The 17135-nt window shown below is 47.4% G+C and overlaps 1 protein-coding gene across 1 annotated transcript in view; it reads left to right on the top strand.

The window, feature by feature from the left end:
• Positions 1–16928, top strand: part of LOC146423101 (phosphoribosylformylglycinamidine synthase-like) — a gene marked incomplete at its 3' end in the record, with an annotated part of 33926 nt that extends 16998 nt beyond the window's left edge. Inside the window, exons 8-14 of the mRNA XM_085045071.1 lie at positions 696–821; positions 1726–1871; positions 3572–3782; positions 5877–5968; positions 9251–9365; positions 13328–13468; positions 16711–16928. Coding sequence (XP_084901197.1) covers positions 696–821; positions 1726–1871; positions 3572–3782; positions 5877–5968; positions 9251–9365; positions 13328–13468; positions 16711–16928 — 1049 coding nt within the window. The remainder of the gene's footprint in view (positions 1–695; positions 822–1725; positions 1872–3571; positions 3783–5876; positions 5969–9250; positions 9366–13327; positions 13469–16710) is intronic.
• Between the last annotated feature and the right edge of the window lie 207 nt (positions 16929–17135).

Here is a 17135-nt window from a genome sequence, read left to right as displayed (position 1 = left end):
CATTTGATGACATTTTGGTGACATTTGGTGACATTTCGATGTCCCCAGAGGATGTCCTGTCCATTGGCCATGATGTCACCAATGGGGAATTTTGGGATTTCCCACCTTGAGTGACATTTGATGACATTTACTGACCCTGAGGTGACTCTGAGATGACACTTGGTGACATTTGGTGACATTTTGATGTCCCCAGAGGGTGTCCTGTCCATTGGCCATGATGTCACCAATTGGGAATTTGGGATTTCCCACCTTGGGTGACATTTGGGGACATTTGGTGACATTTGGTGACGTTTGATGACATTTAGTGACATTTGCTGACTCTGAGGTGACATTCAGTGATACTGAGGTGACATTTGGTGACATTCGGATGTCCCCAGAAGATGTCCTGTCCATTGGCCATGACGTCACCAATTGGGAATTTGGGGATTTCCAACCTTGGGTGACATTTGGGTGACATTTGGTGACATTTGATGACATTTAGTGACATTTACTGACTCTGAGGTGACACTTGGTGACATTTGGTGACATCTGATGTCCCCAGAGCGTGTCCTGACCATTGGCCATGACGTCACCAATGGGGAATTTGGGGATTTCCAACCTTGGGTGACATTTTATGACATTTACTGACCCTGAGGTGACACTTGATGCCATTTGGTGACACTTGGTGACATTTGGTGACATTCTGATGTCCCCAGAGCGTGTCCTGACGGCCGGCCATGACGTCAGTGACGGTGGCCTCCTGGGCTGCCTGCTGGAGATGGCGTTTGCCGGCAACTGCGGTGTCACCGTCGATGTCCCCGCGCCACCGCCCGGTGTCACTGGTGAGTGACAGCCATGGCCCTGGTGGCCTCAGGGTGACCTTGATGTCCCCAGGGTGACCTTGGTGGCCACAGGGTGACCTTGGTGGCCACAGAGTGACCTCAGTGGCCACAAAGTGTCCTCAATGGGCACGAAGTCTCCCCAATGTCCCCAATGTCCCCAATGTCCCCAATGTCCCCAAAATCCCAAAATATCCCAAATTCCCCCAATGTCCCCAAAGTCCCAAATGTCCCCAATGTCCCCAAATGTCCCCAATGTCCCCAATGTCCCCAACATCCCCAATGTCCCCAATACTCCCAATGTCCCCAATGTCCCCAATGTCCCCAAATGTCCCCAAATGTCCCCAAATCCTCCCAATGTCCCCAATGTCCCCAATATTCCCAATATCCCCAATGTTCCCAAAGTCCCCAATGTTCCCACATCCCCAATGTCCCCACCGATGTCCCCAAAATTCCCAACATTCCCCATCCCCAATATCCCCAAATGTCCCCAATGTCCCCAATGTCCCCATTAATGTCCCCAATGTCCCCAATTTTCTCAATGTCCCCAATGTCCCCAACATCCCCAAATGTCCCCAAAATCCCCAAATGTCCCCAAATCCTCAAATGTCCCCATTAATGTCTCCAATGTCCCCAATATCCCCAATGTCCCCAATGTCCCCAATGTCCCAAATATCCCCACTGTCCCCAACGTCCCCAATGTCCCCAATGTCCCCATTAATGTCCCCATTAATGTCCCCAATACTCTCAATGTCCCCAATGTCCCCAATGTCCCCAATGTGCCTAATGTCCCCAACATCCCCAACGTCCCCAACATCCCCACTGTCCCCAATATCCCCAGTATCCCCAACGTCCCCGCTGTCCCCACTGTCCCCACTGTCCCCATTGATGTCCCCGCTGTCCCCAGTGCTGTCCCTGCTGTTCTCCGAGGAGCCAGCCCTGCTGCTCGAGGTCCCCATGGCCGCCGCTGTCCCCGTCTGCCGGCGCTACCAGGACGCCAATGTCACCTGTGTCCCCATCGGCCACAGCGGCCCCTACGGGCCTCGAGCCACGGTGAGGGACTTGGGGACAGCGGGGACATCGGGGGGCTGGGGGTGTTGGGGGATTTGGGGACATTGGGATGTTGGGCACACTGGCGACATTGGGGACTTTGGGGATGTTGGGAATTTGAGGACATTGGGGACATTGGGGACATTTGGGATCTATGGGGACATTGGGGACATGAATGGGGACATTGGGGACATTGGGACTTTGGGGACATTGGGGACATTGGGAATTTGGGGACATTGGGGACATTGGGGATGTTGGGAATTTGGGGACATTGGGGACATTGGGGACATTGGGGATTTTGGGGACTTTGGGGACATTGGGGACATTGGGGACATTGGGGACATTGGGGACATTGGGGACATTGGGGATATTGGGGACATTTGGGATTATGGGGACATCGGGGACATTGTGGACATGTTGGGGACATTGGGGATTGGGGACATTGGGGGTGTTGGGGAATTTGAGGACATTGGAGACATTGGGGGATTTGGGACCTTGGGGACATTAGACAGATTGTGGGACTGGGGACATTGGGGACATTGGGGACACTGGGGACTTTGGGGACATTGGGAACATTGGGGACATTGGGGACATTGTCAGTGGGACATTGGGGACACTGGGGATTTTGGGGACATTGGTAACATTGGGGACATTGGGGACATTGGGGTCAGTGGGACATTGGGGACACTGGGGACACATCAGGGACATTGGGGTCAATGGGGGGCTTTAGGTTGATTGGGAGCATTGGGGACATCAGGGGACACTGGGGACACTGAGGGGACATTGGGGGACTGGGGGACACTGTGGGAACATTGGGGTGATTGGGGACATTGGGGACATCGGGGACAGTGGGGGGACATTGGGGACTTTGGGGTCAATACGGACATTAGGGACAATGAGGACATTGGGGACACTTGGGACATTGGGGACATTGGGGACATTGGCTTTGTCCCCCAGGGTGTTGGGTGGTGGCTTCGTGTCCTCCTGTCCCTCAGTGTCCCCTGGTGTCCCTGTGTTTCTCAGTGTCCCCATGTCCCCCTGGCACTGTCCCCATGTCCCCATGCCCTCGTGTCCCTCGGTGTCCCCCACTGTCCCCACCTGTCCCCATGTCCCTCCCTGTCCCCATGTCCACCTGTCCTGGTGTCCCTCATGTCCCTCAGTGTCCCTTTGTCCTTGACCATCCCTGTGTCCCTCATGTCCCTCATGTCCCTCAGGCAGGTGACAGTGGCTCAGTCCCCTGTCCCCAGTGTCCCCAGTGTCACCCCATGCCCAGTGTTACCATTGCAACGTCCCCAGTGTCCCCAATGTCCTCAATGTCCCCAATGTCCCAAATAGTCTCAATGTCCCCAATGTCCCTAATGTCCCCAATGTCCCCAACATCCCCAATGTCCCCAGTGTCCCCAATGTCCCCAATATCTCAATGTCCCCAATGCTGTCCCCAGGTCTCGGTGTCAGTTGGTGGCACTGAGGAGCTCCAGGACGCTGTTGGGGACATCAGGGGACAGTGGGAGGAGCTCAGTTCCTGTCCCCAATGTCCCCAATGATGTCCCCAATGCTGTCCCCAGGTGTCAGTGTCAGTTGGTGGCACTGAGGTGCTGCAGGACGCCGTTGGGGACATCAGGGGACAGTGGGAGGAGCTCAGTCCCTGTCCCTCAATGTCCCCAATGTCCCCTATGTCCCAATGTCCCCAATGCTGTCCCCAGGTCTCGGTGTCGGTTGGTGGCACTGAGGTGCTGCAGGACGCCGTTGGGGACATCAGGGGACAGTGGGAGGAGCTCAGTTTCCGGCTGGAGCGGCTGCAGGCGTCCCCAAGCTGTGTGACACAGGAGGAGGAGGACCTGAGGGGACGTTGGGGACCTCAGTACGAGGTGACCTTTGACCCCGAGGAGGTGGCACCGATCATCCGGAATATGGGTGAGGAGCTGGGGACATCGGGGGGATTGGGGACATTGGGGACATTGGGGACATTGGGGACATTGGGGATGTTGGGGACATTGGGGACATTGGGACATTGGGGACACTGGGGACATTGGGGACATTGGGGACATTGGGGACATTGGGGACATTGGAGACATTGGGGACATTGGGGACACTGGGGATATTGGGGACATTGGGGATGTTGGGGACATTGGGGACATTGGGGACACTGGGGACATTTGGGGTATTGGGGACATTGGGGATGTTGGGGACGTTGGGGACATTGGGGACATTAATGGGGATATTGGGGATGTTGGGGACATTGGAATTGGAATGGTGACATTGGGGACTTTGGGGACATTGGGGACAATGGGGACATTTTGGATGTTGGGGACATTGGGGATATTTGGGGACATTGGGGACACTGGGGACTTTGGGATTTTGGGGACATTGGGGACATTTGGGGACATTGGGGATGTTGAGGACATTGGGGACTTCAGGACATGGGGGACGTTGGGGATGTTGGGGACATTGGGGACATTGAGAACTTCTGGGATCTACAGGATTTTTCGGGACCAGGGGGATTTTGGGGTGATTTTGGGGTTTCTGGGTTGGATTTTGGGGTTTTTGGGATTTTGGGGTTTTTGGGGCTTGGGATTTTGGGGTTTTGGGATTTTGGGATTTGGGATTTTGGGGTTTTGGGATTCAGGGATTTTGGGGATTTTGTGATTTGGGCATTTTGGGGTTTTTGGTGTTTTGGGGTTTTGGGGATTTTGGGGTTTTTGGGATTTTGGGGTCGCTGATTCCAATTTTTGGGATCCTCCAGATCTACCAAGGGGTCTGGGAGGAATCTGTGGGTTTTTTGTGGGATTTCTGTGGGATTTTTTGGGTTATTTTGGGGTTTTTTGGGTTCTATAGGGTTTTTCAGGACCAGGGGGATTTTGGGTTGGTTTTTGGGGTTTCTGGGTTGGTTTTTTGGATTTTGGGGTCGCTGATGCCAATTTTGGGATCCCCAGATCTACCAAGAGGTCTGGGATGAATCTGTGGGGTTTTTTTGGGATTTCTCTGGGATTTTTTTGGGTTATTTTGGGGTTTTTTGGGTTCTATAGGGTTTTTTGGGACCAGGGGGATTTTGGGGTGGTTTTTTGGGGTTTTTGGGCTTTTTGGGGTCACTCATACCAATTTTGGGATCCCCAGATCTACCAAGAGGTCTGGGTGGGATTTTTTGTGGGATTTCTTGGGATTTTTTGGGGGATTTTTTGGGGTTTTTTGGGATCTACAGGGTTTTTCAGGACCAGGGGGATTTTGGGTGGTTTTTGGGGTTTCTGGGTTGGTTTTTGGGGTTTTTGGGGTCACTGATTGTGATTTTTGGGATCCCCAGATCTACCAAGGGGTCTGGGAGGGATCTGTGGGGTTTTTCCTGGGATTTCTCTGGGATTTTTGGGGTTTTTTTCAGGATTTATGGGGTTTTTCAGGACCAGGGGGATTTTGGGTTGGTTTTTGGGGTTTCTGGGTTGCTTTTTGGGGTTTTTGGGGTCGCTGATTCCGAATTTTGGGGTCCCCCAGAGCTGCCAGGCCCCCGGGTGGCTGTGGGGATCTCTGTGGGGTTTTTTTGTGGGTTTTCTATGGGTTTTTTAGGGTTTTTTTGGGATCTAAAGGGTTTTTTGGTTTCTGGGTTGGTTTTTGGGGATTTTTTGGGTTGGTTTTTGGCATCTCTGGGTTCTTTTTTTGGGGTTTTCGAGTTTGTTTTTTGGGGTTTTGGGGTTTGTTTTTTGTTTTTGGGGTGTTCGGGTTGGTTTTTGGGGTTTTTGGGCTCTCTGGGTTGGTTTTTGGGTTGCTTTTTGGGGTTTTTGGGGTCACCAATTCCAATTTTTGGGATCCTGCAGAGCTGCCAGAGGGTCTGTGTTTAATCTGTGGGATTTTTTGTAGAATTTCCTTGTGGTTTTTTGGGGATTTCTGGGGTTTTTTCGTGCTTTTTTGGGATCTACAGTGTTTTTCGGGACCAGGGCGATTTTGGGTTGGTTTTTGGGGTTTCTGGGTTGCTTTTTGGGGTTTTTGGGGTCGCTGATTCCGAATTTTGGGGTCCCCCAGAGCTGCCAGGCCCCCGGGTGGCTGTGCTGAGGGAGGAGGGCAGCAATGGGGACAGGGAGATGGCAGCAGCTTTCGCCATGGCCGGATTCCAGGTGAGAATTTTGGGGTTTTTTGGGGTTTTTTTGAGGTTTTTTGGGGCTTTTGGGGGTTTTTATGGGTTTTTGGGGTGGTTTTTTGGGTTTTTTGGGGGTTTTTGGGGTGATTTTTTGGGGTTTTTAAGGTTTTTGGGGTTTTGGGGGTTTTGGGGTTTTGGGGCTTTTGGGGTTTTTATGGGGTTTTTTGGGGTTTTGGGGTTTTTTGGGTTTTTTGGGGTTTTGGGGTTTTTATGGGGTTTTTGGGTTTTTTGGGGTTTTGGGGTTTTTGGGGTTTTTTATGGGTTTTGGGGTTTTTTTGGGATTTTTTGGCGTTTTTGGGGGGATTTTTTGGGTTTTTTCGGGGGTTTGGGGTTTTTTGGGTTTTGGGTTTTTTTGGGTTTTTGGGGTTTTGGGGTTTTTGTGGGTTTTGGGGTTTTGGGTTTGTGGGTTTTGGGGCTTTAGGGTGGTTTTTGGGGTTTGGGTAGAATTTGGGGGTTTGTGGGGATTTTGGGTGTTTTGGGGTGGTTTGAGGGATTTTGGGAGAGATTTGGGTTTTATTTTGGGATTTTGGGAGTTTGGGTGAGATTTGGGGGTTTGGGGATTTGGGTGTTTGGGATGATTTTTGAGGGATTTTGGGGTGGGATTTGGGGTTTATTTTGGGATTTTGGGAGTTTGTGGTGGGATTTGTGGGTTTTTGGGGTGATTTTTTGGGGGTGTTTTTGAGGGATTTTGGGATGGGATTTGTGGGGTTTTGGGGGAATTATTGTTTTGGGGTGTTTTTTGGGAGTTTTGGGGTGGGATTTGGGGTTTTTGGGTGATTTTTGGGATGCTTTTTAGGGCTTTTGGGGTGCAATTGGGGTTTTTTTGGGATTTTTGGGTGTTTTTGGGATGATTTTTTAGGGATTTTGGGGTGGGATTTTGGGTTTTTTGGGGATTTTGGGATGGTTTCTTTGGGATTTTGGGGTTTTGGGGATTTTAGGAGCTTTTAGGGTGGTTTTTTTCAGGGTTTTGGGGGAGATTTGGGATGGTTTTTGAGGGATTTTGGGGTGAGATTTGGGTTTTATTTTGGGATTTTGGGGAGTTTTGGGGTGAGATTTTGGGGTTTTTGGGGTGATTTTTGGGATGGTTTTTGAGGGATTTTGGGGTGGGATTTTGGTTTTATTTTGGGATTTTGAGGATTTTTGGGGTATTTTTCATTTTGGGATGTTTTTTGGGAGTTTTGGGATGGGATTTGGGGTTTTTGTGGGGATTTTTGGCTGTTTGGGATTGTTTTTGAGGGATTTTGGGATGAGATTTGGGTTTTATTTTGGGATTTTGGGGCTTTTGGGGTGAGATTTGGGGGTTTTGGGGGATTTTGGGTGTTTGGGGGTTTTGAGGGATTTTGGGGTGGGATTTGGGTTTATTTGGGATTTGGGGAGTTTTGGAGTGGGATTTGGGTGAGATTTGTGGGTTTTTTGATTTGGGTTTTGGGGTTTGGGAGTTTTGGGGTGGGATTTGGGGTTTTTGAGGCTTTTAGGGTTGTTTTTTCTGGGTTTTGGGATGGGATTTGGGGTTTTTGTGGGGATTTTGGGGTGTTTTGGGGTGGTTTTTCGGGGATTTTGGGTTAGATTTGGGTCTTATTTGGGATTTTGGGGAGTTTTGGGGTGAGATTTGGGGTTTTTGGGGGATTTTGGGTGTTTGGGATGGTTTTTGAGGGATTTTGGGATGGGATTTGGGTTTTATTTTGGGATTTTGGGGCTTTTGGGGTGGGATTTGTGGGTTTTTGGGGTGATTTTTTTGGGGGTGTTTTTTGAGGGATTTTTTGAGGGATTTGTGGGGTTTTGGGGGAATTATTGTTTTGGGGTGTTTTTGGGGAGTTTTGGGGTGGGATTTGGGGTTTTTGGGTGATTTTTGGGATGCTTTTTAGGGCTTTTGGGGTGCAATTGGGGTTTTTTTGGGATTTTTGGGTGTTTTTGGGATGATTTTTTAGGGATTTTGGGGTGGGATTTTGGGTTTTTTGGGGATTTTGGGATGGTTTCTTTGGGATTTTGGGGTTTTGGGGATTTTAGGAGCTTTTAGGGTGGTTTTTTTCAGGGTTTTGGGGGAGATTTGGGATGGTTTTTGAGGGATTTTGGGGTGGGATTTGGGTTTTATTTTGGGATTTTGGGGGATTTTGGGGCTTTTGAGGTTTTTTGGGTTTTTATGTTGGTTTTTTGGGGGTTTTGGGGTGGTTTTTTGGGATTTTAGGGTTTTTTGGGGGTTTTGGGGTTTTTGGGGGATTTTGGGTGTTTAGGGTGGTTTTTTGTGGGTTTTGGGGTGGGATTTGGGGTTTCTGGGGGGATTTTAGGGATGGTTTTTGAGGGATTTTAGGGTGGGATTTGGATTTTATTTTGGGATTTTGGGGAGATTTTGGGGGGTTGGGGTGCAATTTGTGGGGTTTTGTGGGTTTTTGGGGCTTTTGGGGTTTTTTTGGGTTTTTGGGGTGGTTTTTTGGAGGTTTTGGGTGGGATTTGGGGTTTTTGTGGGGATTTTTTTTGTGTTTTGGGATGGTTTTTGAAGGATTTTGGGGTACAATTTAGGCTTTTTGGGATTTTTGGGGTTCTTTTTTGAGGGATTCTGGGGTGAGATTTGGGATTTTTGGGGATTTTGGGATGGTGTCTTTGGGATTTTGGGGTTTTGGGGATTTTAGGAGCTTTTAGGGTGGTTTTTTGGGGGTTTTGGGTGAGATTTGGGTCTTATTTTGGGATTTTGGGGTTTTTGGGGTGGAATTTGTGGGTTTTGGGGGGATTTTTGGGGTGAGATTTGGGGTTTTTGGAATTTTTGGGAACTTTGGGATGATTTTTGAGGGATTTTGGGGTGGGATTTGGGGTTTATTTTGGGATTTTTGGGGATTTTGGGTGGGATTTGGGGTTTTTGGGGTGATTTTTGGGATGGTTTTTGAGGATTTTTTGGGTCTAATTCTGCTTTTATTGGGGTTTTATTTAATATAACTCCTATTTCGATTTTTTTAGGTTATTTCTCTTGATTTTCCTGGTAATTTTGGGATATTTTTGGGGCTAATTTTGGGATTTTTTGGGTTTTTTTGGGTTTTTTTTGGGTTTTTTTATGATAACTCCTATTTAAGTTTTTTTAGGTTATTTCTCTCGATTTTCCTGTTAATTTCAGGATATTTTTGGGGCTAATTTTGGGATTTTTTGGGGTTTTTTTGGGGTTTTTTTTGGGATAACTCCAATTTAAATTTTTTTAAGGTTATTTCTCTCTATATTCCTGGTAATTTCAGGATATTTTTGGGGCTAATTTTGGGATTTTTTGGCTCCCCAGGTGTGGGATGTGACCACCCAGGATCTCTGCTCGGGCTCAGCCTCCCTCGATGGCTTCAGGGGACTCGTGTTTGTGGGAGGATTCAGCTATGCTGACGTCCTGGGATCTGCCAAAGGTCAGATTTGGGGGTTTTTCACCCCAAAAAATGACCCCAAAAAACCCCAAAATCCTAAAATTAAAAATAAACCAAAACCGGCAAAAAAATCCCCAAAAATGTACCTAAAATCCCACAAAAAATGTACCTAAAATTCCACAAACACCCCAAAAAATGTACCTAAAATTCCACAAAAAACCCAAAAAATGTACATAAAATCCCACAAAAAACCCCAAAAATGGAACTAAAATCCCCAAAAAACCCCAAAAATGGACTTAAAATCCCAGAAAAAAACCCCAAAATCTGAACCCAAATTGGGGTTTTTGGGATTCAGCTATGCTGATGTCCTGGGATCTGCCAAAGGTCAGATTTGGGGTTTTTCACCCCAAAAAATGACCCCAAAAAACCCCAAAATCATAACATTTAAAATACACCAAAACCGCCAAAAAAACTCACAGAAAACCCCAAAAAAGTACCAAAAATCCCACAAAAAACCCAAAAAATGTACATAAAATTCCACAAGAAACCCCAAAAATGGACCTAAAATCCCCAAAAAACCCCAAAAATGTAACTAAAATCCCCCAAAACCCCAAAAATGCACCTAAAATCCCAAAAAAACCCAAAAATGGACCCAAAATCCCAAAAAAACCCAAAAAATGTACCAAAAATCCCCAAAAAAATCCCAAAAATCTGAACCCAAATTGGGGTTTTTGGGGTTCAGCTATGCTGATGTCCTGGGATCTGCAAAAGGTCAGATTTGGGGGTTTTTCACCCCAAAAAATGACCCCAAAAAACCCCAAAATCATAACATTTAAAATAAACTAAAATTGCCCAAAAAATCCCACAGAAAACCCAAAAAAAGTACCAAAAATTCCACAAAAAACCCAAAAAATGTACATAAAATTCCACAAAAACCCCAAAAATGGACCTAAAATCCCCAAAAAACCCCAAAATGGACCTAAAATCCCAGAAAAAAACCCCAAAATCTGAACCCAAATTGGGGTTTTTGGGATTCAGCTATGCTGATGTCCTGGGATCTGCCAAAGGTCAGATTTGGGGGTTTTTCACCCCAAAAAATGACCCCAAAAAACCCCCAAATATCCTCAAAAACCCCAAACCCAAAAAAATCCCAAAATCCCAAAAAAACGCAGAAAAAATCCCACAAAAAACCCCAAAAATGGAACTAAAATCCCCAAAAAACCCAAAAAATGTACATAAAATTCCACAAAAAAACCCCAAAAATGTAACTAAAATCCCCAAAAAACCCCAAAAATGGAACTAAAATCCCCCAAAACCCCCAAACTGCCAAAAAAATCCCACAAAAACCCCAAAAATCTGAACCCAAATTGGGGTTTTTGGGGTTCAGCTATGCTGATCTCCTGGGATCTGCCAAAGGTCAGATTTGGGGGTTTTAACCCCAAAAAATGACCCCAAAAAACCCCCAAATCCTGACATTTAAAATAAACCGAAACCGCCAAAAAAATCCCACAAAAAAAACCCAAAAAGACTTAAAATCCCCAAAAAAACCCCAAAAAAGTACCTAAAATCCCCAAAAAACCATAAAAATGGATCTAAAATCCCCAAAAAACCCCCAAATGGACCTAAAATCCCCCAAAAAATTCTAAAATCCTAAAATCCAAAAAAACCCAAAATCCCAAAAAAACACAGAAAAAAATTCCACAAAAAACCCAAAAAATGTACATAAAATTCCACTAAAAACCCCAAAAATGGACCTAAAATCCCCAAAAAAACCCCAAAAAGTACCTAAAATCCCCCAAAAACCCCAAAAATTGAACCTAAAATCCCCAAAAAACCCCAAAAAATGAACCTAAAATCCCCAAAAAACCCCAAAAAATGGACCTAAAATCCCCAAAAATCCCAAAAATGTCCCTAAAATCCCACAAAAAACCCCAAAATCTGAACCCAAATTGGGGTTTTTGGGGTTCAGCTATGCTGATGTCCTGGGATCTGCCAAAGGTCAGATTTGGGGGTTTTTAACCCCAAAAAATTGTCCCAAAAAAATCCTAAAAGTCTAAAATCCCAAAAAACCCCAAATAAACCAAAACCGCCCAAAAAATCCCACAAAAACCCCCAAAAATGTACCTAAAACCCCCAAAAAATGAACCTAAAATCCCCAAAAAACGCCAAAAATGGACCTAAAATCCCCAAAAAACCCCAAAAACGGACCTAAAATCCCCCATTTTCGAGCTCCCCTAACCCCATTTCCCCCATTTTTTCCCATTTTTCCCAATCCCCCTTTTCCCCCAATTTTCCCCCCTCCCAATTTCCCCATTCTTCCCATTTTCCCCCTTTTTCCCCTATTTCCAGCTCCCTAACTCCATTTTCCATTTTTCCATTTTCCCCTCCTTTTCCCCTCATTTTCCTCATTTTCCCCCCATTTTCCCTCATTTTTTCACCATTTTCCCCAATTTCCCATTTCCAAATCCCCCAACCCCTTTTTCCCCTTTTTCCCATTTTCCCAATTTCCCCTTTTTCAATTTCCCCATTTTCCCCATCTTTTCCCCTTTTCCCTTTTTCCCATTTTTTCCCAATTTTTCTCTCATTTTCCCATTTTTCCCCATTTTCCCATTTTTCCCCATTTTCTCCCTCTTTTTCCCTTTCCCATTTTCCCCATTTTTCCATATTTTCCCCATTTTTCTATGTTTTTCCCATATTTTTCCATGTTTTTTCCCATTTTTCCCTATTTTTCCATCATTTCCTCTATTTTTCCCATTTTTCAATATTTTCCATCTTTTTCCTTTTCCCCCATTTTTCCCCATTTTTCCATATTTTTCCCTTTTTCCCCATTTTTCCCATTTTTCCCATTTTTCCCTAATTTCCCATTTTTCCCAATTTCCCATATTTTCCCTATTTTTCCATATTTCACTTTTTTTAGTATTTTTCCCATTTTTCCCCATTTTCCCCATTTTCCCATATTTCCCCATTTTCCCCCATTTTCCCCATTTTTCCCATTTTTTGATATTTTCCAATTTTTCCTAATTTTCAATATTTTTCCTATTTTTCCTTTTCCCCCATTTTTCCCATTTTTCCCCCATTTTCCCATTTTTCCCATTTTTCCCCATTTTTCCCTATTTTCCCATTTTTTTCCCCATTTTTCCCATTTTTCCCTATTTTTCCCCATTTTTCCCATTTTTCCCATTTTCCCATTTTTCCCATTTTTTCCCATTTTTTCCCCATTTTCCCCTTTTTTCCCATTTCTTCCCAGATTTTCCCAATTTTTCCCATTTTTCCCATTTTTCCCATTTTTTCCAATTTTTCCCATTTTTCCCCATTTTCCCATATTTTTCCCCATTTTTCCCATTTTTCCCTTTTTTTTCCCATTTTCCCCAATTTTTCCCATATTTCCCCATTTTCCCATTTTTCCCCGTTTTTCCCATTTTTCCCCATTTTTCCACATTTTTCCCATAATTTCCCCTATTTTTCCCATTTTTCCCATTTTTCCCCATTTTTTCTCCATTTTTCTCTGTTTTTCCCCATTTTTTCCCCATTTTCCCCCTATTTTTCCTATTTTCCCATTTTTCCTATTTTTCCCAATTTTCCCCCTCTTTCAATTTTTTCCCTTTTTCCCCCATATTTCCCCATTTTTCCCAATTTCCCCATTTTCCCCATTTTCCCATTTTCCCCTATTTTTCCATTTTTCCTCTTTTCCATTTTTTCCCTATTTTTCCCTTTTTTCCTCATTTTTCCCAATTTTCCCCAATTTTTCCTCCATTTTTCCCCATTTTCAATTTTCCCTAACCCATTTTTCCCCCCATTTTTTCCCAATTTTTCCCACTTTTTTTCCCATTTTCCCCATTTTTTCCCAATTTTCCCTATTTTTCCCCAATTGTCCTTATTTTTCCCAATTTCCCCATTTTTCTCATTTTCCCCAATTTTCCCCAATTTTTCCCCATTTTTTCCCATTTTCCCCCATTTTTTCCCATTTTTCCCAATTCTCCCCGTTTTTCCCCCATTTTTCCCAGGCTGGGCAGCTTCCATCCGCTTCAACCCCAAAGTTGGGGAAATCCTGGAGAGATTCCGGAGGAGACCTGAAACCTTCAGCCTGGGAGTGTGCAACGGCTGCCAGCTGATGGCGCTGCTGGGCTGGGTGGGACTGCCACCAGGTGTGTCACCTGTGTGTCACCTGTGTCACCTGTGTCACCTGTGTCACCTGTGTCACCTGTGTCACCTGTGTGACCTGTGGGGTTTGGGGTCACAGTGTGCAACGGCTGCCAGCTGATGGCGCTGCTGGGCTGGGTGGGACTGCCGCCAGGTGTGTCACCTGAGTGTCACCTGAGTGTCACCTGAGTGTCACCTGAGTGTCACCTGTGTCACCTGTGTCACCTGAGTGTCACCTGTGTCACCTGAGTGTCACCTGTGTGTCACCTGTGTCACCTGAGTGTCACCTGTGTCACCTCAGTGTCACCTGAGTGTCACCTGAGTGTCACCTGAGTGTCACCTGTGTCACCTGAGTGTCACCTGTGTCACCTGTGGGGTTTGCGATTGGGATTTGGGGACACCTGTGTCACCTGGGGATGTCCCTGAGTCACTTTAGGGCTCACCTGTGTCACCTGAGTGTCACCTGTGGGGTCACCTGAGTGTCACCTGAGTGTCCCCTGGATTTGGGGACACACCTGGATGTCTCACCTGGGGAGTGGGATGGACCCAGAGGTCACTTCGGGGTCACCTGGGTCACCTCTGAATGTCACCTGGGTCACCTCTGGGGTCACCTGAGTGTCACCTGTGGGGTCACCTGTGTCACCTGGGGGTGTCTCTGGGTCACCTGAGTGTCACCTGGGTCACCTCTGGGGACACCCGGGTCACCTGAGAGGTCATTGGGGTCACCGGTGTCACCTGCAGGCGTCCCTGGGTGTCCCCAGAAGTGTCCCCAAAAGTGTCCCTTTGGGAATTCCTTCCCTGGGTTTGTCCCCAGGGTGTCCCCAGTGCCACTCCCTGTCTTGGTGGCACTCTGGTGACACTCTGGTGACAGAGGAGGGCTCCAGGGTGTCCCCAAAAGTGTCCCCAAAGTGTCCCCAAAGGTGTCCCCAGCTCTGTCCCTTTGGGAATTCCTTCACCAGGGTTGTCCCCAGTGCCACCCCCTGTCTTGGTGACACTCCGGTGCCATTTCTGTGACATTCCTGTGACACAGAAGGAGTCTGGGAGGTCCCTGGGTGTCCCCAAAAGTGTCCCCAACTTTGTCCCTTTGGGATTTCCCTTTCAGGGTGTCCCCAGGGATGTCCCCAGTGTGTCCCCTCAATGTCCCCTCCCCCCTGGTGACACTCTGGTGACATTTCTGTGACATTCCTGTGACGAAGGATGGCTCCAGGGTGTCCCCGAAAGTGTCCCCAACTCTGTCCCTTTGGGATTTCCTTCACTGGGTTTGTCCCCAGCGTGTCCCCAGTGCCACCCCTGGTTTGGTGACACTCTGGTGACACTGCGGTGACACTCTGGTGTCACACTGGGGTGTCCCTTGTGTGTCCCCAGTGTGTCCCTTAGTGTCCCTTGGTGTCCCTGGGTGTCCCCAGTGTGTCCCCTCTATGTTCCCCCCTTTGCTGTCACTCTGTTGTCCCTCTGGTGACACTCTGGTGGCACTCTGGTGACACTTTGATGACAGAGGAGTGGCCTGGGGTGTCCCTTGTGTGTCCCTTGGTGTCCCCAGTGTGACCTCAGTGTGTCCCCTCAATGTTTCCCCCTGTGGTGACACTCTGGTGACACTCTGGTGACATTTGGTGACAGAGGAAGGCTCTGGGAGTTTCCTTGTGTGTCCCTTGGTGTCCCCAAAAGTGTCCCCAAAAGTGTCCCCAACTCAGTCCCACTGGGAATTCCTTCACTGCGATTGTCCCCAGTGCCACCCCTGTCTTGGTGACACTCTGGTGACACTCTGGTGACAGAGGAGGGCTCCAGGAGGTCCCTGGGTGTCCCCAAAAGTGTCCCCAAAAGTGTCCCCAACTCAGTCCCACTGGGAATTCCTTCACTGCAGTTGTCCCCAGTGCCACCCCCAGTTTGGTGACACTCTGGTGACAGAGGAGTGGCCTGGGGTGTCCCTTGTGTGTCCCCAGTGTGTCCCCAGTGTGTCCCCTCAATGTTCCCACCTTTGCTGTCCCTCTGGTATCCCTCTGGTGTCACTCTGCTGTCACTCTGGTGTCACTCCGGTGCCATTTGGTGACATCTGGTGACATTTGGTGACATTTGGTGCCATTTGATGACATTTGGTGCCATTTGATGACATTTGGTGACATTTGATGACATTTGGTGACATTTGGTGCCATTTGATGACATTTGATGACATTTGGTGACATTTGGTGCCATTTGGTGACATTTGATGACATTTGGTGCCATTTGGTGCCATTTGGTGCCATTTGATGCCATTTGGTGACATCTGGTGACATTTAGTGACATTTGGTGACATTTGGTGCCATTTGGTGACATCTGGTGACATTTAGTGACATTTGGTGACATTTGGTGCCATTTGGTGACATCTGGTGACACTGGTGCCATTTGGTGACATTTGGTGACATTTGGTGACATTTGGTGACATTTGGCGCCATTTGGTGACATTTGGTGCCATTTGGTGCCATTTGGTGTCACTCCGGTGACACTTGGTGCCATTTGATGACATTTGGTGCCATTTGATGACATTTGGTGACATTTGGTGACATTTGATGACATTTGGTGCCATTTGGTGACATTTGATGACATTTGGTGACATTTGGTGACATTTGATGACATTTGATGACATTTGATGACATTTGGTGACATTTGGTGACATTTGATGACATTTGGTGACATTTGGTGCCATTTGGTGACATTTGATGACATTTGATGACATTTGGTGACATTTGGTGACATTTGATGACATTTGGTGACATTTGGTGCCATTTGGTGACATTTGATGACATTTGGTGACATTTGGTGACATTTGATGACATTTGATGACATTTGATGACATTTGGTGACATTTGGTGCCATTTGGTGACATTTGATGACATTTGGCGCCATTTGGCGCCATTTGGTGACATTTGATGCCATTTGGTGCCATTTGGTGTCACTCCGGTGCCATTTGGTGACATTTGGTGCCATTTGGTGACATTTGGTGACATTTGATGACATTTGATGCCATTTGGTGACATTTGGTGTCACTCCGGTGCCATTTGGTGACACTCTGGTGACATTTGGTGACATTTGGTGACACCGTGGTGCCATTTGGTGACACTCTGGTGCCATTTGATGACATTTGATGTCATTTGGTGACATCTGGTGCCATTTGATGACATTTGGTGTCACTCCGGTGCCATTTGGTGCCATTTGGTGTCACTCCGGTGACATTCGGTGACACTGTGGTGACACTGGTGACATTTGGTGACAGAGACCGGCACGTCGGGCCCGGCGGGCGCGGTGGCTCTGGAGAGGAACGAGTCGGGACGGTTCGAGTCGCGCTTTGTCACCGTCAGGGTGACACCAGGACCGGCCGTGATGCTCAGGGGGATGGAGGGAGCGACGCTGGGAGTCTGGGTGGCTCACGGGGAAGGTACTGGGAGGGACTGGGAGGGACTGGGACAAACTGGGACAAACTGGGACAAACTGGGAGGGAGTAGGAATGAACTGGGATGGACTGGGATGGATTGGGATGGACTGGGAGGGACTGGGAGGGACTGGGATGGACTGGGAGGGACTGGGATGGACTGGGATGGACTGGGAGGGACTGGGATGGACTGGGATGGACTGGGAGGGACTGGGATGGACTGGGATGGACTGGGATGGACTGGGATGGACTGGGAGGGACTGGAAGGG

This window comes from Lichenostomus cassidix, unplaced genomic scaffold (assembly GCF_008360975.1).
Source record: "Lichenostomus cassidix isolate B80296 unplaced genomic scaffold, HeHo_3.0 HiC_scaffold_34, whole genome shotgun sequence".
Classification (NCBI taxonomy): Eukaryota; Metazoa; Chordata; class Aves; order Passeriformes; family Meliphagidae; genus Lichenostomus; species Lichenostomus cassidix.
The sequence above is the reverse complement of the archived record's forward strand: the minus strand, read 5'-3'. Positions and strand labels throughout refer to the sequence as shown.